This window comes from Rhodnius prolixus, unplaced genomic scaffold (genome assembly GCF_049639745.1).
Source record: "Rhodnius prolixus isolate KJV_2025 unplaced genomic scaffold, Rpr scaffold_11, whole genome shotgun sequence".
In the NCBI taxonomy this organism is placed as follows: Eukaryota; Metazoa; Arthropoda; class Insecta; order Hemiptera; family Reduviidae; genus Rhodnius; species Rhodnius prolixus.
In genome coordinates, this window is record NW_027411625.1 from 17,603,443 (window position 1) to 17,629,087 (window position 25,645).

Consider the following 25,645-nt stretch of genomic DNA (forward strand, 5'->3'; position numbering starts at 1 on the left):
TGTAAGAAGCTCCTAGGAAGAGAAAATCTAAGGGTCAGCTGCTGGATTCGAACCCGGGACCTCCGCGTGGGAGTCCAGTATGCTAACCTCATAGCTAATCCCTTCCCTTATCTGGAGTTTATGGCCGCCTCTACATCTCTCGAAATATGGTGATTGCTAAATTTTTCAAATAGATTTCCTAGCACCCTCTTTACTGCGCATCTATTATTTATATCCATGTACTCTCGCATGCCCACTACCACTAGCTTTTCTTTTAGCTGGGTAAACCAATTATAGTACACTTTATTACCCGGCCATTTATCTAGTGCCCGCAACCTCTCCATACATATTCTCGGCAATCTGTAATCCGGCATATTGTTAACTTTATTTAACCATAGAAACATACGTTTCACAATTTCTACTTCAATATGGTTGTACCCGGTCTCTAGACGAACTAAATGGTTCGGAGTATTGCGTGTCCAGTGGTAAAGACATTTAAAATACCTAAGCGAAACCATTTCCAGTTTCGCGCAATAGAGGGAAGCCCAAATTTCGGACGCATAAAGCAATGTTGAATCCACTAATGCTCTACATAAAGTTAATTCCGTTGCCAATACGTTACTTTTAGCCCTGTTCAATACCGATCTAGCATTTGTTGAAGCCAACAAGCCTTTCTTTATGACCGCCTCAGTATTTATATTAAATCTGCCCGAACTTGAAAAGATGACCCCGAGATAATTGTAACGATCAGCTATTCTTATCTCTTCATCTTTAAACATTATTTTTTTCATTTTTTTAATTACTCCACCTCGCCGAAATATTATAATATTTGTTTTATTTAAATTTACTTCTATTTTATTTTCATTGCAATATCTTTCTAGTAATTTTAATTTCTTTTGAGCATCAATCCATGAATTTGATAAAATCACGACATCGTCAGCAAAAAGTAATATATTCAAGTCCCCACTACTATCTATAGTTACACCTCGAGTATTTTCCTTTTCAAGAAATTTCACCAAATCATTAATAAACAAGGAGAACAGCAGAGGTGAAAGTACGTCTCCTTGCAATATTCCCTTAGTCAACTCTATTCTCTCATCCTCTATCAATACCCTAGCTTTACTGTACAACTCTTTGATTATATTAATTATTTTTATACTAATACCGATATTAGATAATTTTTGAAGTAAATTTACATGATCAATGGTATCGAATGCCCTTCTAAAGTCCACGAATATTGCGAAAACTATCCTTTTTTAAGTCTAAGATTGATATTTATTAATGTACCCAGAACGAATATGTTATCTACACAACCCCTGTTCCTTCTGAACCCATTCTGCTCTTCAGCCAATATTTTATTACTTTCAGTCCAATAAATTATTCTCTCAGCAAGGACGGAAGTGAACAATTTAGCCATAGTATTAATTAAGGCCACACCTCTATAGTTTGCCGGATCCGATTTATCTCCTTTTTTAAAAATGAAATGCATAAATACTTCGCCCCATTTGTCTGGTATTTTGCCGCTATTAAAAATTACATTGAACAGATTAAGTATGTAATGTTCCCAGTTAGCAGGCATTGCTTTGTACACCTCATAGGGGATGCAATCCGTTCCAGGTGCTTTCCCTTTACTATTTTTAAATATAGCATTCCGCAGTTCTTCTAAAGTAAAATCTTTATCAAGTTCTGGTACACTCAATAATCTATCATATCGAACTAGAATTTCTTCTCTGGGTGGGTATAAATTTCTATAAAAACTAATTAGGGCTCCTACTGAAACAGAATCTCTTTGAATTTTCGGCTTTTTGTATCTATTTATTACATCCCAAAAATCTTTACAGTTTCTAGCATCAGATATTTGTTGGACTTGTCTATTGTAATATTCCTTTTTTGTTAATTGAATACATTTTTTTTAAGCCACCTTACTATCATAATATTCTTTAAGTACGTTAGAATTAAAATTATTTAATTTACAGATTTTAAAACTATTTTTAACTTTCCGTTTTGCTTCAGAGCATTGTGCATTAAACCATGGACTTTTATGACTGTTTACTTTTTGCTTGTGTACATCTTTTATTAAATCTAACTGTTTTGCTGTTTCATTTATAGCTTGAGTGACATTGTTATATAATGAATCTGAATGACAAGAATTAAAGTACAATTTTTCTGATTGATTTAATAAGGTGCGAAACATTAGCGATTTGTCGGCATTCCATGCAAAAGCTTTTTTTTTCATTACTTTATTGTCAATATTTATATTAATATTCCTATTTATCCCCTCTAAACTTAACAAACATGGAAGATGACAAGAATTTTCTACTAAATCTAAAACTTCAAAATTATGAATAACCCTAGCAATAGAAAAATTCGCCCATACTAAGTCTATTATACTCGCACCATTACTAGTTATACATGTATAATTTCCTTTTTTATCGCTCGCACTTCTTCCGTTAACCAGAAACAGACCGTGCTCCTCCATTAATTCTGTAAGTTTTCTACCCCTTGCATTTATAACATTATCTAATGAAACTCTTTCTCCATATAAATTAATACCTAATAATAAATCTTCATCAATCTGATTAAGGTTACCTACTCGACCATTCCAATCACCCCCAATTACAATATTATCATATTTGTTCGCATTTTCTAATTCTAATAACATATCGTCTAATAACTGTACACATACATCACTATCACAAGTTGGTCTCCAGCACACGTGCCCTATAATAAAAGAGAAACCTTCAATTTCTATATGAATAATTAACCAAAGGTTTGTAGAGCTGATAATGCTCAACTTTTGGTTTAACCTTTTTTTAATAAGAAAAGCTATACCACCGCTAGCCCTACCTTTTTGTTTCTCCTTAATTGCTTCAGAATGTATAAAAATATACTCATTTAACCAGTTGGGCAAACTATATGGAGAACTAATTAAAAAAGTTTCTGAAAGGGATATTACATCTTGCTTGATTAACATATTTTTGGTTTCAATATTCATGTTATAGATACAATTAAAACCTTCAATGTTCCAAAATAATAAATTATAATAATTATCATTAAAAGAATCAGAAGAATCACCTACTAAACTTCCAGCGAAACTTTCTCAGGAGGCTCCTGTAGATGGTTTTCTCCAGAAGCAGTAGTACGTGAGGGTTGGTTGTAAATAGATGGATGCCATCAGGAGGGAAGTGATCTGACTGATGAAGTTGAGGGCGATCTAGGGCGAAATCGAAACATACTCACTTTTTCTTTGATTTCATCAACCTTTTTCTTTTGAATGAATGAATGATTGAATATGCTTTATTTACATAAAAAAAGAAACTTTACAAATTAAATTACAAAATAAACTTTTTAAACTGATTAAACTCAAAATTATATTTCTTAAAGAATAAAAAGCAATCTGACAATGGTTGAAAACAACCGTCTGCCAGGAATTTGACCTTTCTTTGTTTTTTCCTAAATGAACATATTTATTTTGTTTAATTATATACAATCCAGTACAACACATACAAACACACACACCAACGTACACTCAATAATTGAACTGCTCTACCAACCAATTTCTGTACTCTAAAGCATTTTTTGTATACATATATATACTACTGAGTTGATCAGATTTTAAAACTTTTATTAATTCTTCTTTTGTTATTACAGACTTTCCAAAAAAGGTTTTTCTGATAAAACCTAGCGTTGGACAGGCAGTCATAAAATGTACAGTATCCTCGAATTCTTTCTTATTACAGAGTGAACATAGGTAGACCCTATCTGATAACCACGGTTTATAATTTAGGTTTAGGAGTTCTCCTTTAACTTTAACTATTGTTCTAATAAAATCTATTTTTTTATTATTAATATAGTGATTATTTTCTATGGGTAGTAGTTCTTGGTATAATTTATGGTATTGCGATTGTTGAGCTTTTCTAATAAATTCCTGATGAAAAGATTTTTTCATTATCTCAACAATATCATCTATTTGTTTTTCCCATCTGCTTTTAGAAATGAAAGGACTGTCTAGATTACATTTATATTTATTTGCTAAATTCAGCCACTCACCAAACCATGACACTTTCTCCCTAATAATTAATTTAGCCACAATTTTCGGAAACCTTTTATCATCATAATCAAATATTTTTAATATATACTTAACATGTAGCTGAAAGACTTTGTAAAAAAACAAATCCTTTCCAGTTTCTAAGTATAAAACATAGTTAGGAGTGACACTTGGGATCCTGAGTATTTTCTTTAAAAAGAACCTTTGAATTTTTTCCAACTGTTCGTAAATATTGTATCCCCATATCTGACAACCATAGCACATAGATGCCAAAACTATTGAATCGAAAATTTGCAGTTTTTTTGAAAATGGTATATAATCATTCATAAAAATGCCAGACCAAATACAATTAATCGCTTTTTTCGCCGCTTTATATTTTTCATTTAAGTAGTTTGTATATCTCAGTTGTGGCGTTAGCGTTATCCCCAAATACTTATAGTTATTTACAATTTCTACAGGTTCTCCTCTTAAGTACCACCTCTCAATTCTTTTTAATTTTCCTGTATTCTTTTTAAACACCATCATTTTAGATTTTTTCATACTTACAGTTAAATTCCATAAATCTGAATACATTTCTAGCTTTTTTATCATTTCTTTCATAATAAACGGGTGATCAGCAATTAACACTACATCATCCGCGAACAGAAGGGTGCCAATTTTAATATTTCCAACCTTTAAGCCACCGCCAACATATTCCGCTAAATCGTTAATATAAATAGAAAATAATAAGGGGCTCAAGAGGCAACCTTGTTTTACACCCACATTTGTGTTAAATGAGTCAGATACTCCGTTTTTCAGCCAAACTACTGCATTTGTTTGTTCATATAACGCTTTTATTGCATTTATGAATTTCGCGGATACCCCCAGATTAAACAGTTTTATGAAAAGTGAATAGCGATCTACCGAATCAAATGCAGCTCTGAAGTCGATAAAAAAGCAATAGACTCTTTTATTTTTATCTTGAATGTAATATTGAATAATATTTGTTAAAGTAAACAAATTGTCCATTGTTGAGTATCGCCTCCTAAAACCGCACTGCCCTTCGTACAACCGGCCGTCATTCTCTACCATTCCGTCAATCTATTTGTCAATATCCCGGTATACAACTTCATTATTGTATCTATGAATGATATACCTCTGTAATTAGTAATCAAATCCCGATCTCCTTTTTTATGTAATGGAAAAACTATAGATGTTTTACAATTATCCGGTAAATTTCCGTTCTCTTTTAGATTAATAAAAGCTTCTACTATTAATTTCAAAAATGAATCAGGTGCGTTTTTATAATATTCATGCGTAATTCTGTCAAGCCCCGGGGCTTTATTATTTTTCGCTTTATGTAAAACTTGTTCTAATTCAGGTAATTCAATTGGAGAGTCTAAGTATTCATCTTCATAACGTGGTTCTACAAATAGCATTCGATCACATATGATTGGTGGATTGGAGAGCTACCGGAAATATTCAACCCATTCTGTTGCTTTAATTTGTGGGGCATACTGAAAATTGCACTTTTTAAATTTTTTAACCATTTTCCAAAATGATTTGGTATTTACTTCTGTAAAATTTTTACTAATTTTAATGTAATATTCTTGGCGTGCCTTCTGTATATAACTTTTGTATTTTTTATTGGTTTCTCTGTATTGGTTTTTTACTAAATCACTATTACACCTCCTAAACAGGTTTAAAAGAGCAAAGGTCTTATTTCTTAATTTCTGACAGTTATAATTAAACCACGGTTTTTTATTTTTCAAACTATACTTATTAAAGACAGCGTTATTTCTTTTTGTTTCTGCACAAAACTTTACCGCACTTCTGATAAAATCTAAATCTACTATTCTATTTTGTATATTGTTTGAATCACTTAAATATGAATTTAATTTATTCTGAAAAGTTAATCTGTCATTTTTTGACCAATTAAAAGCAGGAATTAAGGGCAGTACTTTTTCCTCTAACTGTCTTTCTTTTATGTAAATTGTCAAAGAAATTGGCATATGGTCTGAAAAGTTCTCCGCGAGCACCTCAAAACTATTTACAATACTCAGAATCCCAAGGTCAATTACAGCATAGTCAATAACAGAATTACCTCTACTACCCAAAAAAGTGAATTCTCCACCCATGTCACCCTTCACTCTTCCATTTAACACAATAAGATTGTTATCCGCCCATAATTTTAACAACTTAGTGTCTTTGCCATCTTTGTTTTTGTCCTTTGAATTTCTACCTAATACAACATTATCAACCAGTTTATCAGTTTCATCTAGAGTACCTTGATTAATTCCAATTCTCCCATTCCAGTCCCCAATCAAAATAAATGATAAATCATTATTATTATTTAGAAAGTTCTCTAACTCATCATACTCTTCTTCCCAATTAGAACAATTTACATATATTGGCATTAAAAATACAACTCTATCACTAGTAGTTATTTTAACTGATACCCAATTTTGTAATAACACTATTTGTAAATTTTCATTTCCCTTTTTTACACCTATTACTTTTCCCCCAGAAGCCCTACCAAAAGAAGATGTTCTTACTGCAGGGCACCAGAATAAATTATAATCAAGAAAACTATCCTTATATAAAGCAAAATCTTTCTCCTCAATAAATGATTCTAATAAAATGATAATATCATATTTGCACACTAAGTTAATAAAAAAATTATCTTTTACCTTATTTTTGAGCCCCGCTACATTATATGACAAAATATTACATAACTTACAATCAGGATTTTCTTCACCAGTTGAATATACCTGACAGACTAATTCTTCTCATTTCCTTTCACTTAGTTGCTGTAACCATGTCTCGTCCTCTTCACAGATGGCTCTTAGTGACCCTGTATCATCACAGTTGAATCTCTTCCCCTCAATTAACATACTGTCGGTCAAGATACGCACCTTCAAGTTTGGATTTTTCTGCAGGAGTTCTTTTCTAAACAGAAACATATTTTTCCTCTTCATTCTTGTTTGCCAGGCAAAGTCTCTGTCTATGTAGTACCCCGTACCCTTTAACTTCCCTGATTTTTTTAATATTTCCATTACCGTTTTCTTACTATCGCAAAATTTTTCAATTGTACTCTTTTCTGCGCCTTTTTCTACTGTTAAACCTTTAAATATTAAATTATTTCTCTTGGTAAAATTTTCCAACATTTCAAGTTTAACATCCCTTTTCTTCATTTCCACTTTTAATAATACAACTTCGTCTTTTAAATTTATATTTTCTTTTTTTATTTCACATAACTCCTTTTTCACAACTTCAATATCTTTTTTACTAGCAAGATTCTTCGAGTCAATTAGATTGCTCATTTCAACTAGAAGTTCTTTAAGAGACATTGTTCCAACTTGCTTATCCATCTCCTTTCCAAAAATTTTGGCTCTTCCTTTCTTAGATCTTTCAGCTTCAGAATAACCTGGTGAAGAGCGAGATCGTTTAGCTTTCCTCTTGTCAGAACTCACTGGTGTTTTATTTTCTCTCTTGTCAGAACTCACTGGTGTTTTATTTTCTATCTCTTCAAAATAATCCTTTAAAGATTTAGACATAAGAACTTTTGGGGATTTTTATTTAAAAATTTAATTAATGTACTTTAATTAATGTATAGTGGAAAATTATTTATAAAAAAGGTCCAAGAGTAATACACAGAAAGTTATAAAGAAATACAGTTTAGAAGCATTACCTGTACTATCAATGTTCCACACCTCCAGCCCACCCCACTTAGTAACACACTGTTACAAATAATAACCAAGTGTATGGATTGCTCAAACCAATCGTTATTATTTTATTTTTCACTATAATCAAACAACTACTCTATAGATTCGTTTGATTTTTCGCACAAATAATGTTCGTAGCTTTCACTAAAACTCTGTAAATTTTCATTCAAAAAACTCAATATTAACCACTTGAAAAATCACAAAATACGTGGAGACGATGTGAACACAACCAAGTACGAGGTCAAACTCCTCACCTTTTTCTTTTTCTTGATTTGTTCATCTGAGAGAGTATCCGATTGACTTCCGGTCTGATCTTCAGTAAACAGAGCTTCAGCCTCCTTCAAAGTGTAACGGTTACCTCTGAATGAGAACACTTTCCTATTGTAATTTGCCCTTATGTCCAAATTCTTCATTTTGCTTATGCAAGCGAAGATCCTTCTTCCTTCTTCTCTTTCCTCTTTAGTACGGTCGTGGCTTAACCGGAAATGCCTGTGCTGAAAAAGTTGTTTATTGCTGAATATTTTCCTTTTTAGCAGATAACTGTTCAACGAAACCAAAATAGGCCGTGGTTCACCTCCTTTCCCTATTCTGAAGCAATTATTAATATCCTGATCAGTTATTGTAATTTCGCATCCAGCACATACTTCCTTTACCGTATCTACAACGTTTTCATTTTCAGCGATAGGTACGTTATAGATAATTAAATTATTTTTCCGCAACTGTCTATTTAACATTATAACTTCTTCAGTAAGGCGAAAATTCTTTTCTTCCAATTCCTTAAATTTCATTTTCACGTCAGAAAACTGCTTCATTACATCTTCCATAATTGTTAAAGTCTTTTCCAAAGTTGTTTTTATCTCTTTTGTCTCACTTAAATTTTTCTTGATTTCATTCATTAGCCATTACTAATATTTATTTAAAATTTAGGAGACAATAAATTATTAAAGATAAATTAAAATATTATTTCAGTTACTTTTAAAATGATTACGAAAAATTGAAACACTAACAAAAGCTCTTGAACTTTGTCTTATCTCTCCGAACTGTACGCTCTATCACAACAATCGCTCTCTAATAACTCATCAATTATTAAATTCAATTTCCTTTAATTTCTCCGAAGAAAATGCACTATTTTCAATGAAATTTCACAAATATAATCAATTCTTTATGTTCTAAAACTATGACAAATTTCACTGCAAACTGATCACTTCAAACCAATAAAATTTAAAGATCAACAGAGAGCGATCTATTCACGCTACCAAACTCCATACATTATTTATTAAATATATGTGTTTTTAGATAATGGAAGAAATTGAAGAAAATGGAATAAAGATCTATCCATTACCTGATTGTGATAGTGATGAAGATGAGGACTACAAAGAGCAGGTACTTGATTCTTAATTTTAATAAGGTCTTTGAATTTTTAAAGCTGTAATGTAGAATGTTTTGTGCTGTTGGTTGTGAGTCCCGCACGGTGGATAATGAAGTTATAAAAGTTGAATTCAACTTTTCAACGGATTTCCTGTCAATGTGCCGTCAATGGAAATAACGAAGTTGTAGACTGTCAAAGTTAACAGGGACTATGATACACTCGATAGAAAGCCTTCCATTTAAAGCTAATCGGCTTCTCTTGTGCTTCAGAAAACAAGGTATAAAGACCCTTCGGATTGGTTCTTTAATTTCAAACAACACTTGCACACTTGGAATAGGAAAGTCTTATCTAAAAGCTGCATTTAAATCCAAGATGTCCATTGTATTAGACAAACGTGCTAAAAATCGTTTTAATCTTCCAATTTTTAGGTCAGACAGTTAAAAGAAGCTGTACCGTTTGCTGTATGTGGATCTAATACTTTACTTGAAGCTAGAGGTCGCAAAGTACGCGGACGACTCTATCCTTGGGGTGTAGTCGAAGTAGAAAATCCAGATCATTGTGATTTTATTAAACTCAGGACAATGTTAATGTAAGTATAATAATAATAATAATATTGATAATAATAATAATATTGATGATAATAATAATAATATTGATGATGATAATAATAATAATAATATTGATGATAATAATAATAATAATAATAATGATGATAATGGGCGCCAATAACCTTAGATGTGGATGCGCCTTAAATTAAAATATATGTATAATACAGGGTGTTCATTTTAAGACGGCTCAAATGCATTTCATGCTTAAACGGTTAATTTGAGCAATAAATGGTAGAGGAAAAATTTGTTGCCCATCACCTCTAGTTTCCGAATATGTGACTTGATTTTAGATTCATGATCGCGTACGCGGCAGACGCGCGTTCAAAAGTAAGGGTTCGTAGATGACCCCCTCTTTCTTATACGCAGTTTTAAAGAGTATAAAAAGTAATGAAATAAACTGTAAACCGCAATTCGATATCTTCAAAATTAAAGGTGCTAGGCCATTTCAAAATCCGATATTTATTAATCATATTTCAATTTTTTAACTTGTTTTCAAAGAGAAAGAAGAGCACTTGATGGGTCATTTTTATGTATTTTTTCATCCCCTTTCTACTGAAAATATTACCAAGGCAGTATAGCTAGTATTTTTCTTAATATCGGGAAATACATAGTTTTCCAAGTGATTTTCGAAGCAATAATCAAATGTTAAGTGCTTTAGATGTTTACAAGCATTGAGCAAATGGCTAAATAATAATTATACTTCTGTTACAAACAAGAATGTTAAATACTTTTTTTGGTAATTTTGGAAGAGTTGCGTTTAATTACCAAAAAAATTGGAAATATCCTGTCACATATCTAAATGTTCAATATCTTAGTTTTAAATGTTCAAACTTATTTCTTAATTTATCAAATAATGCACTTTACCCAGCTTGTGCAGCATGTAATGTGTCTTCAAAAGTGCCTCCTCTGGTCCTTCTTCCGACCGTAGTTGAGTATCACGGCTACTATTGTGTCCTTACTTCTTTCTCTTCTTCTGGGGTGCTGTATAAGTAGCAATAGAAGTCATGGATAATACTGAGTATCTTATTTTCTTCCATTTTAACAACACCCTTCTTATCTTTCATCACTGTGATAGTTTTTTTAGAATTTATTTAACAAAATATAATACCTTGATAATATAGTTTGAATGATTTGTGAAAATTTTATTGTTAGTCAGATTACATTGCCTGGATTAGCTAAAAAATGTAACAAAATAGTAAAAACAGATGTGAAAAATTATAAACTCAAAATTTTTCAAGTGAGAATACCTTTTGATAATTAGATCTTCCCCCACGTTTTTTAATTACCTCCAACAGCCTTCTGGGAACACTTTTTCCTAAGTTTATCAAAATGTGTTTAGGGATGTTTTCCCAAGCCTTAGTGATCCTTTCTTTGAATTCTTTGACATTTTGGATCTCTGGCTTCTGAATGTCATAGGCGTCCCTTGCCACAAATTTTCAGTGGGGTTAAGATCTGGACTAACAGCCGGCCAATCCAAAACATTGAGCCCGAAATCCTCAAACCACTGTTTTGTGGACCTTGCTTTGTGTATCGGTGCATTATCTTGTTGAAAAATTATCTCTTCTTCTTCTAGTAATGTAATAAAAGGCAAAAGAAATTCTTCCAACACTTTTTGATAACTATCTGCATTCATTTTGCCAGTGATGAATGCAATTTGAGACTTGCCCTTTTCATTGAAAGCAGCCCAAACCCACCACCCCAATTTTCCTTTTTCCCAATTGACCTTCGAGAAAACGTTTTTTTCTCCTTTCTTATGTCGTGCCAGTAATAGTTAAAACCGTCAGGACCATCAAGATTAAACTTTTTTTCGTCACTGAAAATCACCCTGGACCAAATTTCGCTTTCCTGGATGTGTTTTTCAGCAAACTGCATGCGCTGTTGTAAATGATGTTTTTTGAGCTGCAGTTTTCTTGTAATTTTACGATATTTTAAATACCTGGTTTCAGCTATCCACTTCCGTATTAAGCTGGCATCACACCCAAGGTTGAATCGCATCACAAACTGAGCAGAAGAAGCACCAGTTTTTGAAATTTCTCTTAAAACGGCGCGTTTCACATAACTGGAAAATCTTGGAGGCCTTCCAGTTCTTTTATTTTTTTCCATAATTTTCTGAACCTAACTTTAAAAAGTTTTGAATCACACCTTGGGAGAGGTTTAAATCACTAGCGATTTGCCTTTGTGTCATACCGATTCTTTTTAAGCCGATTATTCTTTGTTGCTCAGTTTCACTTAATTGAATCCCGCGCGACATGTTTTAAATTAAGAAAATCAGCAAGAATACTTACTCTTTGATATGAAAAGGTGAACTGAATTGATATACTATCAAAAACATAAAAGTAATTTAAAAATAAACCTTGATCAAAACATTGAGTTTGTAATTATTAACAACCCCAGCGTAAATTAAAACTGTCCGGTAGGACAGTTGTATAAGGGTTGATCGTCAAAATCTGCACCGAAAAAGTGTAACGTTGAAATACGCCCAACTTTGACAATTTTTTTCTTTTAGTTGTCGAAAATAAGCAAAAATGGCATTTTCAAAAAATGTTCTTGTTCTTCTTGATTTTTATGAATGAGGTGTCATTCGATTCGGAAATTTATGTAGATGTGTCTTTTGGGGGTCTCGACGCTATACATCAAATGGAAGAGGAGTTAGCCCCCTTTATGTAAGGCCCCCTCCAAAATTATTATTACTAATTACTCTGTAAATCTTGGCCCGTTTTTGATAAAATTTGGTAGGATGATAGGGTTATAGCTCTCCTACGTAACATTAAAGCGACAATCTGCTCTTACACTTGTTAAGGGGAAGTATAGCAATCGTTTTAAATTATCGACTTATGTACCGATTTTCATGAATGATGTGTCATTCGAATCGAAATTTTGTACAGATTTGCACTTTCAAAGTCTCGACGCTATGCCTCATAAGGAGGGGAGATTGTCCCACCCAAATAAGGCCCTTTCTAAAACTATTATTACCAATATTTCAATAACGCTTTGTCCGATTTTGATAAAATTCAGCACGAAGAAGTGATTAAAGCTCCTCTACATGGCTGTGAAGTGCCATCATGCTCTTACACCTACTAAGAGGAAGTACTGCAATCGTTAAAATTATCAATGGGTGAACCGATTTACATCAATGAATTGTCGTTCGATTCAAAATCTTTGTCTCTTTGCCTTTTAGGAAGAAGTACTGTAATTGCAGTTTATTTTTCTTACTCCTCTTAAAATGAAGTACTGAAATCGCAGTTTAATTTTGCTATTTTCGTACAAATACCTTGCTATTTTATTCAAAACGCTTTCTCAAAAAAAATGTTATTGAGGATGGTTTGGGGACTGCAACTATAATCATTCTATAAAAAGATCTCTCCAGTGGTAGTTACGGTTCCGACTTAACACCTTATCAGGTTATAATGATAGAATTGCTTATTCCAAATTTTTAAAAAAGTCTGTAAAGCAGATATGTAACTTTGCAAAATAGACAAAAAGGAAAATCTATCCAAAAGGTACAATAATCTCATTAACAAAAACTTACAGTTTAAAAAGTCAAGTATAAGGGTTGATTAAACGCCAAAAGGTACACAAATCACCCAACATTTCATAATGTTGATATAATTTAAGTAATTTTGCTGCATTAACTTTTCCTTCACATTTTTTAGAATTTATTAGCTGTCACAGACCCTTATGCTGGCCAGTTCATTCATAATATTTTTTTGTTATAATAATGATAAAATGTATATTACATCTTAGTTATTAAATAGGCACATTATTTTAACTCTATTCCAAATTATTATTCTGATTTATCTTTAATATGCCCTTTATTCTGAGTAGTCACATATACATGCATGTTAAAGTAGAAAAAGATATAGTTAGAGTCGGCTACTGTTTAAATTTGAATCATGGAGGATTTAAAACAATATTTCAGCCTTGAATTCGTCCTACCGAAATATTCGTAAACACAAATAACACACAGTTAATAACAAGTAGATTATTCAACAACAATTATTCATTTCTCAATAGTAATTTAATTTTGCCCCCTAATTTTACTTATAGTAAAGTACTGGAGTAATTAGCTATCCTAAAAATATGCATATTATATTTATTTTATATTACATATATACAACATTGTGGGAAGAACACCTAGATGGAGAATGTAATTGAAGAAAACTATATTATTTGCGATAAAGCCAGATTAATTACCTATTATTATTAACGCTTGACTACTACGTAAAGTAACAATCATTTTAATCGAAGAATGAACTTAAACCGACGATTTTTATTTAAAAATAAAAATAAATAAATAAATTAAAATAAATTCATTGATGTATTTTGGTGTACGCATTTTTTAAAAAAAGTTTTTGAATTTTTTAGCCTCATATTTTTTTATATTTTTTATAACGTTTTTCTTTTTAACCTGTGATTAATAGTTTGATTATTATAGATAAATAAATATTGTCAGTCTACAGTGCTACTTGAACAAATATTTTGTAGATGAAAATGGCCAGCATAAGGGACTGTGACATCTAATAAATTCTAAAAAATATTATTGAAAATTAATGCAGTAAAATTACTTAAATAATATCAATGAAATGTTGGGTACTGCTGATTTGTGTACCTTTTGGCGTTTAATCAACCCTTATACTTAACATTTTAAACTGTAAGTTTTTGTTAAAGAGATTTTTGTACCTTTTGGACAGATTTCCTTTTTTGCTTTACAGATTTTCTTAACATTTGTAATAAGCAATAGTTTCATTATAACATGATAAGGTGTTAAGTCGGAACCGTAACTACCACTGGAGAGATCTTTTTAAAGAATGATTATAGTTGCGGTCCTCAAACCATCCTCAATAACAATTTTTTTGAGAAAGCGTTTTGAATAAAATAGAAAGGTATTTGTACGTAAATAGCAATATTAAACTACGATTTCAGTACTCCTTTTTAAGGAAAACAAGAAAAATAAACTGCGATTACAGTACTTCTCCCTAAAAGGCAAAGAGAAATTTTTAATCGTACGACAATTCATTGATGTAAATTGGTTCACCCATTGATAATTTTAACGATTGCAGTACTTCCTCTTAGTAGAAGTAAGAGCATGATGGCACTTCACTGCCACGTAGAGGAGCTTTAATCACTTCTTCGTGCTAAATTTTATCAAAATCGGACTAAGCGTTATAGAAATATTGGTAATAATAGTTTTAGAAAGGGCCTTATTTGGGTGGGGCAATCTCCCCTCCTTATGAGGCATAGCGTCGAGACTTTGAAAGTGCAAATCTGTACAAAATTTCGATTCGAATGACACTTCATTCATGAAAATCGGTACATAAGTCGATAATTTAAAACGATTGCTATACTTCCCCTTAACAAGTGTAAGAGCAGATTGTCGCTTTAATGTTACGTAGGAGAGCTATAACCCTATCATCCTACCAAATTTTATCAAAAACGGGCCAAGATTTACAAAGTAATTAGTGATAATAATTTTGGAGGGGGCCTTACATAAAGGAGGCTAACTCCTTTCCCATTCGATGTTCAGCGTGGAGACCCCCAAAAGGCACATCTACATAAAATTCCGAATCGAATGATCCTTCATTCATGAAAATCGGTTCACGCGTTTGGGCGCTACGTTGTTTACAAAAAAGGTAACAACAACAACAAGAACAAGAACATTTTTTGAAAAAGCCGTTTTCGCTCATTTTCTGCAACTTTTTTCTCAAAACCTATTAGATCTGGGTTGTTGCAAAAAAATTACAGTTATAAAGGAGGGTTTGTCCTATAATTTAAAGAAAATTTGGGAAATTTATCTTTTATAGAAAAAGAGAAAAAAAATGTCAAAGTTGGGTGTTTTTCAACGATACGCTTTTTTGTGCAGTTTTTAACGATCAACCCTTATACAACTGTCCTACCGGACAGTTTTAATGCGCCTACAGAAGGCAAAAAAAAGGTCTCATCTACGTTACATGATGCACCCTTAAACCAGTCTAAAGATGTATCACTAATATAAAGTTTTAAAAAATCTAGCCAGGCAGTACGCTGATCATGGATATCTTCCACATTATTATGGAGCTTGTGTAACTTAAACAACTATGTTTTATTAATTTCTCGTAAAGTTACAAATTATCACTTTTAGGTTTTCTTTCTTTCTTTTTCTTTTTTAAAAATAAACTCTAAAATCGAAGTTGCCTTGACTTTTTGTTGTGAACGTAATATACAAAGAAACACCCTCCGCAGATTAATATATTGTTATTAAACTTCAGATATATGTCCATGTATTTTAAAGTACTGAGAACTTTTTATTATGTTTTTATACAACTTATTTATCTTTTTAGTTAAAAAAATTATTTTGTTTGTAGAACTCACATGCAAGACTTACAAGAGGTGACACAGGAAGTACATTACGAGAACTACAGATCTGAAAGACTGGCCAAAGGTGCACCCGTACCAAAAAGAACATCGTATGTACTTATGCCTTGGTTAAAAAATGACTAACATGCTGTGGCGTATTTACTTCAACAGGATTTAAGCATTATTACTTATTTTGATGTCTTGTTTCTCTTTATGATCTAACACCTGCATATTGACGGCCTTCTGAAATACATACAACCTCAAATGTGATATTTAATACGGTTTGCATGCGGATCCCAATCCAGGCATGCAATTAATTATTGCGCATTGAACTTCCGCACATTAGATATGTTCATGCTTATCGAATTCTGGAGATCATGAAAGGGACTTTCATTTTTGATCAGATAAGATTTTTCTTATAAACGTAATTTTTTTCCATTCATTCTCTGTTGAAGCATAACAAGTTGATGAATGGGTGGGTGAAGTACAGCACGGTTTCCGCATAGAAAGGAGCACCCGGCCTATTATTCAAATGTGACAAATTTCAGGAATAGTTATCGCAAAAAGAATGTACAGTTTGTTTCATGGAGCAGGCGAAGGTCTTGACAGAATCTGAAAAGAAGAGAGAATTAGGGCCCTGCTTAGCAATCAAAGATCTAAACGCAGTAAGAACCGGTGGCTTTAGGTCACAGGTACCGCAGCTTGTAGAAGTATCATACAAGGCTTCATCAAGGTATTAGCACATTGGATTCCCATGCTGAGATGGCTCTTAGGATTACTCTTTCTAGGAGTTTTTTACTACTCACTATCCGATGATTGACAGTGTTGTCTGTAACAAGAGAACACTTTCCGGCATCCGGCACTGAAAAAAGTTTTGGGTGGCAATGAGCTCAGATGTTGGCACACCTTAAATTAAAAAATAATAATTCCGTAAGAGAAAGTGGTCTAGCCCTTTTTTAGAGGGGCCTTTTCTTCCTTGCGGTTATCTAACAACACGAAAAACATTTACATTGACACCCCAAATACTGTAACATTTGTAGGGCCTGCTGAGATAGTTGATGGGTGCAACTATTTGGGTTTAGCGAACCTTCAAGCAAACTCATGCTCATCACCACATACTGAATCAGGACTCGCACTATTCAGGGTGTTCAGCATGAGACTACGGTAACTTCGGGAGGCGATTCTGGGCATCATTTGCAACAAAAAATTCCATATAAACTATGGCTCGATTCGGCTCCGTTTTATAGATATTTTTAATTTTATGTTTTTTCAAGGTGTTACTACTTTTTAGCAAAAAGATGTCTATATTTCTCAAACTATTAAAGCTACAGTTATTTTAATAAGCTCATTAGAAAGAACGTTAAATTTCCTTTTAAATAAACTAATTTGTATTCCACAATAATAATATTAGGTATTTTACTTTGTGGCCCAAACATAAGAAATAGCAAGTTTCTAATTTTTTCCAAAAACTTTGACTTCATTTTTCTCAAAAACATTTCATATGAAAAAACCGTGCACTATTCAGGAAAAAAATCTACATACGATCACCTTTCGAACGGTATACAATAATTGGGGTTATGTTAAAAATTGATGCAGAAATCTGTCATTAATTGCAAAAAAGTAGGCCTCAAAACAGCGTCGGCATTATGAAAGGAATTCACCTACCATAAGAATATAACTGATCAGAATCATCAAATCCAGTACGATTTTTTGCAAACGTGTAATTTAATAATTAATGAATAAGCCGAGTACTTATCGCTCTAATCTCCAAGTTAAAAACTGACATGTTTTATCCTAATACGGCTTACAAAAACAATTAAATACACAAGAAGAAAAGATAGTTTAAAGTCTACATTTTCATTAGATATTTAGTTGTCATTTGGCTGTCATTACGCCAACGAATTCGAATATTGAATATCGCGATATGTTATACATCTACGGTTTCGTAGATTGGAATAGTGGAGAAGCTAGGCGGGAGTATTCTAGATGTTTTGCTGATAGGGTGTTCCGAACGCTAAGACGATCGTGGAGATGTACTGGCGGTCCGGTGAAATATTCCATCCACTATTATTTAATTTGGGGATCAGAGCGAGTAATAAGTTCATTAGCTCTCCACAATCTCCTGTGTTCGGCTTATTCATTAGCTCTTCACAACCTGTTAATTCCAAAAGTTTATTGAGTAGTTCAAAATGATGATTTATTCACATTATTTGGCATATTCCTTTAATTAACTACAGAATAACACACAGATCTAAACTCGTTAAACGAAAATCCTTTCTTTTGAAATTGGTACCCATTTAACATCATATTCAATTTTCTTCTTTTTATTTTATTATTTATAATGTAAATTTTATATTTTTGAATATAATTCTTAAATTAATTAATTATTAAATTACACGTTTGCAAAAAATCGTACTGGATTTGATGATTCTGATCAGTTATATTTTTATGGTAGGTGAATTCCTTTCTTAATGCCGACGCTGTTTTGAGGCCTACTTTTTTGCAATTAATAACAGATTTCTGCGTCAGTTTTTAACATAACCTTAATTATTGTATACCGTTCGAAAGGTGATCGTATGTAGATTTTTTTCCTGAGTAGTGCACGGTTTTTTCATATTAAATGTTTTTGAGAAAAATGAAGTCAAAGTTTTTGGAAAAAATTAGAAACTTGCTATTTCTTATGTTTGGGCCACAAAGTAAAATACTTAATATTATTATTTTAGAATACAAATTAGCTTATTTAAAAGGAAATTTAACCTTCTTTCTAGTGAGCTTATTAAAATAGCTGTAGCTTTAATAGTTTGAGAAATATAGACATCTTTTTGCTAAAAAGTAGTAAAACCTTGAAAAAACAAAATTAAAAATATCTATAAAACGGAGCCGAATCGAGCCATAGTTTATATGGAATGTTTTGTTGCAAATGATGCCCAGAATCGCCTCCCGAAGTTACCGTAGGGTCATTCCATGTCAAATCAACACGGGGTCTGAACCTCACCATCTCGGATTTTCTTGAAATTTGGCACATGTGTACTATTGGTATAGACTTGGAAAAATATGAAATTTTACTGTGATATGTCAACTGGTTTATGAGTTACAGGGCTGTAAAGTTGCCAAAAATGGGCCGAAAAACAGGGAACCCCGTGTTTTTTAATTACTGTAGAAGCTTTCCTAAGTGAGCTACAGACTTGGGATTGATGTCATTTTATAGCATATATAATGCCCTTTTCTGTGATATGCGACACCATATGGGTTAGGATTAATAAAGTTTGTTAAATTTAAATTTAAAATTTAAATTTTAAATTTTTTAAAAAGTACATATTTTAAAATTTTAAAATTAATTCTATGAATAGCTAATAGTGTTATGAATCACTGGGCAAAATATTAATTTGGGACGACAATGGCTTCATTGTTAAAAAAAATTAAGTCTAAAGCTCCAATCCGATTAATTCAACTCTGAATTCATATTAATATAATAATGCTAATAATAATTCCACTAATAAGTCCAAAGTAAAACATACTGTTAAGTAATAGGATCTCTTTATTATTTTAAGCTTGAAAAGGCTTCATTTGTTTGACATGCATCACTTTCTAGAAGGACATATGTAAGTTCTTCCAGTCAGAGTCACAGGATCAATTTTTATCAAAACATCCATTACTGAGACCCAAAGAATATCGGCATTTCTTGGATACGAGATGATTTAGAGGGTCTAGCTGGATGAAGAAAAGTTACTTTTACTTCATCAAGTTCTTCATTTTTCTCTAAAACATATCCAAGCCACCAGTTTCTTTATAGACTACACTAATATAACCTGATTTGTCGGCTAATTTTAGTTTATCAGGGAATTTTGAAACTTCGCAAGCTTCTGATTTCATAGAAACGTTTTTAACCAATATTTTGGATTGACTTCTGGGAATGAAAGCATGGTATTGCTGTGTTCCTATAATAGCCAATGCTTGAGCAAACCGATTTTTTAAAAAACACTCAGATTCAACATAGTCTTCCTGGGTTGAATATGCAAAGTCTATGTTGGTGATGTTTTCTACTGCCCACTCAAAAAGTTGTAGTGAAGTTTGGATTTGATTTCCATAGGGTCGTTGCAAACTGGCACGAGCTGCCAGTCTCTTTACCGAACCCCCTACGCCATCACAAGGCCCTTTGCCGACTTAAACCAACTTAAAGAGGCTGTTATCTCAGCCAAAGAAGACTGTTCTTAAACAAAGATATTGAATTGAATTATTTTTGTATAATTTGATTAACTGCATAATTTCATTAAAATAATATATTATAATTAATATGAATAATTACTGTAATCATAATTATTAATTCTAAAAATGATTTCAAAATTAATATTTTAAATCTTAATAATTATTAATTTTGATTCATTGATTCATTATTACTATTTTCAATTTATTTATTACTTTAATTTTATTAGAATATATTTTCCATGAAAAGGAGCTTTAGTCTTAAATTTTTTTAACAATGAAGCCATTGTCGTCCCAAATTAATATTTTGCCCAGTGATTCATAACACTATTAGCTATTCATAGAATTAATTTTAAAATATGTACTTTTTAAAAAATTTAAAATTTAAATTTTAAATTTAAATTTAACAAACTTTATTAATCCTAACCCATATGGTGTCGCATATCACAGGAAAGGGCATTATATATGCTATAAAATGACACCAATCCCAAGTCTGTAGCTCAATTAGGAAAGCTTCTACAGTAATTCAAAAACACGCGGTTTCCTGTTTTTCAGCCCATTTTTGGCAACTTTACAGCCCTGTAACTCATAAACCAGTTGACATATCACAGTAAAATTTCATATTTTTCCAAGTCTATACCAATAGTACACATGTGCCAAATTTCAAGAAAATCCGAGATGGTGAGGTCAAAAATGGTCTTTTTTTGTGTTGATTTGACATGGAATGACCCCGTAGTCTTATGCTGAACACCCTGTATATGTAACAGTTATTCGTACATATTCCAACATTAATTTTTTTTTTGTAAAATAAATTAAATTCTGTTGTAAATTTTCCTTTAATTGTTACTTTCTTATTTATTTTTATAGATCATTGCCAGAAAGCGAAAAAGCACAGACGCAAAGTGAAAAAGATAAAATTCTACAAGAAAAAGAAGCTGAATTGCGTAGAATGCAAGAAATGTTAGCTAAAATGCAAGCTCAAATGCATCAACAACAACCTCTGTAAAAACAAAGGAATGGAACTGATTATTTTTTTTTAACTTTTAGAATGGTTAGAATTTAAACGGAAGTTAGAGCCATAGTTTGTTTACTTGAAATTATGATAGTTTTACTAAAAAGATAAAAATCTCAAGTTTGTCGTAGGTTAAGTTTTTTTGACCATAACAAAAAATTAATCCTAAGTAAACCAAGGCAAAAAAAACACTTGGTAGCTTGCCAAATTCTATTCGTTGAAGTTGTCAAGTTGACAGACAAAATTTGTAGAGGATTCTGCATAAAAAAAAGAAAAAAAAAAAGGCGTTATGCACTAAAGCCTGAATCATTGATCCAGAAATTGTTCAAAATACTCAGGGTTGTGCTTTTCAGCATTTCATCTCAAAAATTACCTCGAAACCTCTTTTCATTAAATTTTTAATATGCATATGTTTTTTCTGCAACCGTGTAATAATGTTGCAGTTTACTTTTTCCTGATTTGCGCGATCACAAGCGTTACAAAGAAATTTTCTCCACACTTATTGCTGTTAGAAAAATAGATTTTTATATAATCAATTTGCTAAGTCAGAACTAGAGGGAACATAAAAACACATTTTTAATTTTTGATTAGAGTTTTTTTTTTGGTCTCCTGAAAAATCACTGGGTCGGAGTTGCGTTCTTCATTTATGTAGCTATTTAATTTTAAGTAATTCAGTAAACAAGAGAAGACATTGTTTAAGCTGGAGTTTGATCTCAAATTTTATTTAAAATTCCAAAAATTTGGACAATCAGAAAGAAAACTTTAGCATTTACAGTAGAACTTTATTATTATTATTAATTTAGTGTCATTACTTTAAAAACCAAAAATTATCATTATTTTTATATAACAAAGAAACTCAATTTTGTGAAAATTTAGTATAAGAGTTTCGATAAAAAAATTATTTTTATTTTAAGTTTTTTTTTTTTTTTTACTAAGAATTTCTTTCGGATTCATGGGATAATATTTATTTATGTTTATTACATTGTTTCAAATATAACTACAAACCTTTATTTGTAATAAATACATTTTTTTAAGTAAAGCATTGGAAGATTTTGTGTAAGCCCTCTGCTACGTTTTATTTTTGCCATTCTGGTTTAAACGAGAATTATTTTTTCTTGGAGCTTTTATTACGTATAGGAAGCTTCAATTTTATACTTTATATTTAATAAAACGATATTTCCTAGAAGAATGATTTTAGTAAACAGCCATTTAAGATTCTATAACTACTTTTTACAGTCTCACGCAATATTCAAACCTGGTGAAGATAAAATTCCCAATTTTTCTTAAAATATAGGGCATATCCCCGTTTACAAGAGTATTTTTTTGGAACCACTTAGATTTGATAGGTTCAATGAAGAAAGTGACCAAATATGAGCCAAAAAAGCATTTTCAAAAATTGTTCTTGATGTTGTTACCTTTTTTGTAAACAACGTAGCGCCGCCTAAACGCGCAAACCGATTTTCATCAATGAGGTGTCATTCGATTCGGAATTTTATGTAGATGTGCCTTTTGGGGGTCTGACGCTGTATGTCGAATGGGAGAGGCGTTAGCCTCATGAATGTAAGGCCCCCTCTAAAACTAGTATTACTAATAACTGTAAATCTTAGTTCGATTTTGATAAAATTTGGAGGATGAGGTAGGGTTAGGGCTACCCTATGTATAGCGACGTTCAGCTATTACACCTATTAAGGGGAAGTTTTGCAATCATTTCAAATTGTCGCGTAACCGATTTTCCTGAATGAAGTGTCATTTGAATAAAATTTTACGTATTTAATTATTTTAGTGGTCTCGACGCTGTGCATCATTGCCTCCACGCAAGTGAGGCCCTCTCTAACACAATTATTACTAATATTTCTATAACGTTTAGTCCGGTTTTAGGAAAAAATTTGGCTCGAAGAAGTGGTCAAAGCTTCCCTATTTGACTATAAAGTGTCATCATGGTAGGCCAGCCGCAGACTCTTCCTAATTCTCACTTACTTGAGCAATGATTCTATACGCACACACACACACATTCGCACACACTCACAGAGAGATATGACCCATAAACTATTTGACATAAGCTAGAGTAACGATAGCCAATCTTACCATTAATCAGAATAGTTTCACAGGATAAATTCTTTTTAATAAATTATTTAATAACATTAAATTGACGAGAGGACTCGCAGGTCAACAAGAGGTAACACAAGTTTTTCCAAACAGTTTTGTCCATGTCTTACTTCCAGCAAGTCCCAACTCAGAATGAATAAAAATAAATAAAATCCTTTTTTCCAAACTCCTTAACAAAAACTTACAGTTTTAAAAGTTAAGTATAAGGGTTGATTAAACGCCAAAAGGTACACAAATCAGCAGTTCCCAACATTTCATTAATACTTCATTGATATAATTTAAGTAATTTTACTGCATTAACTTTTCCTTCACATTTTTTAGAATTTATTAGATGTCACAGACCCTTATGCTGGCCATTTTCGTCTACAAAATATTTACTCAAGTAGCACACCATTTAACTTAGATTGACTGTAATATCTATTTATCTATAATAATCAAACTATTAATCACAGGTGAAAAAGAAAACGTTATAAAAACCAATGATTTTATGCATTTATTTTTATTTTTAAATAAAAATCATTGGTTTAAGTTCATTCTTCGATTAAAGTAATTGTTATTTTATGTTGTAGTCAAACGTTTGTAATAATAAGTAATAAATAATCTGGCTTTATCGCAAATAATATAGTTTTCTTCAATTACATTCTCAATCTAGGTGTTCTTCCCACAATGTAATATAAAATAAAGAAAATAAAGATATGCATATTTTTAGGACAGCTAATTATTCCAGTATTTTACCATAAGTAAAATTAGGGGGACTAAATTAAATTACAATTGAGAAATGAGTAAATATTGTTGAATAATCTACTTGTTATTAAATGTATGTTATTTGTGCTCACGAATATTTCGGTAAGACGAATTTAAGACTGAAATATTGTTTTGAATCCTCCGTGATTGAAATTTAAAAAGTGGCCGACTCTAACTTTGTTTTTTTCTACTTTAACATGCATGTATATGTGACTACTCAGAATAATTCATCACTCATTTTATCATAATTATAATAAAAAAATATTATGAATGAACTGGCCAGCATAAGGGTCTGTGACATCTAATAAATTCTAAAAAATGTGAAGGAAAAGTTAATGCAGTAAAATTACTTAAATTATATCAATGAAGTATTAATGAAATGTTGGGAACTGCTGATTTGTGTACCTTTTGGCGTTTAATCAACCCTTATACTTAACTTTTAAAACTGTAAGTTTTTGTTAAGGAGATTTTTGTACCTTTTGGATAGATTTTCCTTTTTGTCTGTTTGCAAAGTTACGTCTGCTTTACAGATTTTTTAAAATTTGGAATAAGCTATTCTATCATTATAACCTGATAAGGTGTTAAATCGGAACCGTAACTACCACTGGAGAGATCTTTTTAAAGAATGATTATAGTTGCGGTCCCCAAACCATCCTCAATAACCATTTTTTTGAGAAAGCGTTTTGAATAAAATAGGAAGGTATTTGTACGTAAATAGCAAAATTTAACTGCGATTTCAGTACTTCCTTTTAAGAGGAGCAAGAAAAATAAACTGCGATTACAGTACTTCTCCCTAAAAGGCAAAGATTTTGAATCGAACGACAATTCATTGATGTAAATCGGTTCACTCATTGATAATTTTAACGATTGCAGTACTTCCTCTTAGTAGGTGTAAGAGCATGATGGCACTTCACAGCCACGTAGAGGAGCTTTAACCACTTATTTGAGCTAAATTTTATTAAAATCGGACTAAGCTTTGTAGAAATATTGGTAATAATAGTTTTAGAAAGGGCCTTATTTGGGTGGGGCGAACTCCCCTCCTTATGAGGCATAGCGTCGAGACTTTTAAAGTACAAATCTGTACAAAATTTCGATTCGAATGACACTTCATTCATGAAAATCGGTTCACGTGTCGATAATTTGAAACGATTGCTATACTTCCCCTTAACAAGTGTAAGAGCAGATCGTCGCTTTATTGTTAGGTAGGGGAGCCCTAACCCTATCATCCTACCAAATTTTATCAAAATCGGGCCAAGATTTACAGAGTAATTAGTAATAATAATTTTGGAGGGGGCCTTACATAAAGGAGGCTAACTCCTCTCCCATTCGATGTACAGGGCCGAGACCCCCAAAAGGCACATCTACATAAAATTCCGAATCGAATGACACCTCATTCATGAAAATCGGTTCACGCGTTTAGGCGCTACGTTGTTTACAAAAAAGGTAACAAGAACAACAAGAAGAAGAAGAACAAGAACAAGAACATTTTTTGAAAAAGCCGTTTTTGCTCATTTTCAGCAACTTTTTTCTCGAAACCTA

At 31.9% G+C, this 25,645-nt stretch overlaps 1 protein-coding gene across 2 annotated transcripts in view; it reads left to right on the plus strand.

Moving 5' to 3' along the window:
• Positions 1 to 21,873, plus strand: part of Septin1 (Septin 1) — a 33,284-nt gene extending 11,411 nt beyond the window's left edge. For both annotated transcript variants that reach the window (XM_074138835.1, XM_074138834.1), the window contains 4 exons: positions 9,028 to 9,114; positions 9,529 to 9,689; positions 16,050 to 16,151; positions 21,112 to 21,873. In XM_074138835.1, the coding sequence (XP_073994936.1) occupies positions 9,028 to 9,114; positions 9,529 to 9,689; positions 16,050 to 16,151; positions 21,112 to 21,250 (489 nt within the window). In that variant the 3' untranslated portion in view covers positions 21,251 to 21,873. The remainder of the gene's footprint in view (positions 1 to 9,027; positions 9,115 to 9,528; positions 9,690 to 16,049; positions 16,152 to 21,111) is intronic.
• The last annotated feature ends 3,772 nt before the right edge of the window (positions 21,874 to 25,645 follow it).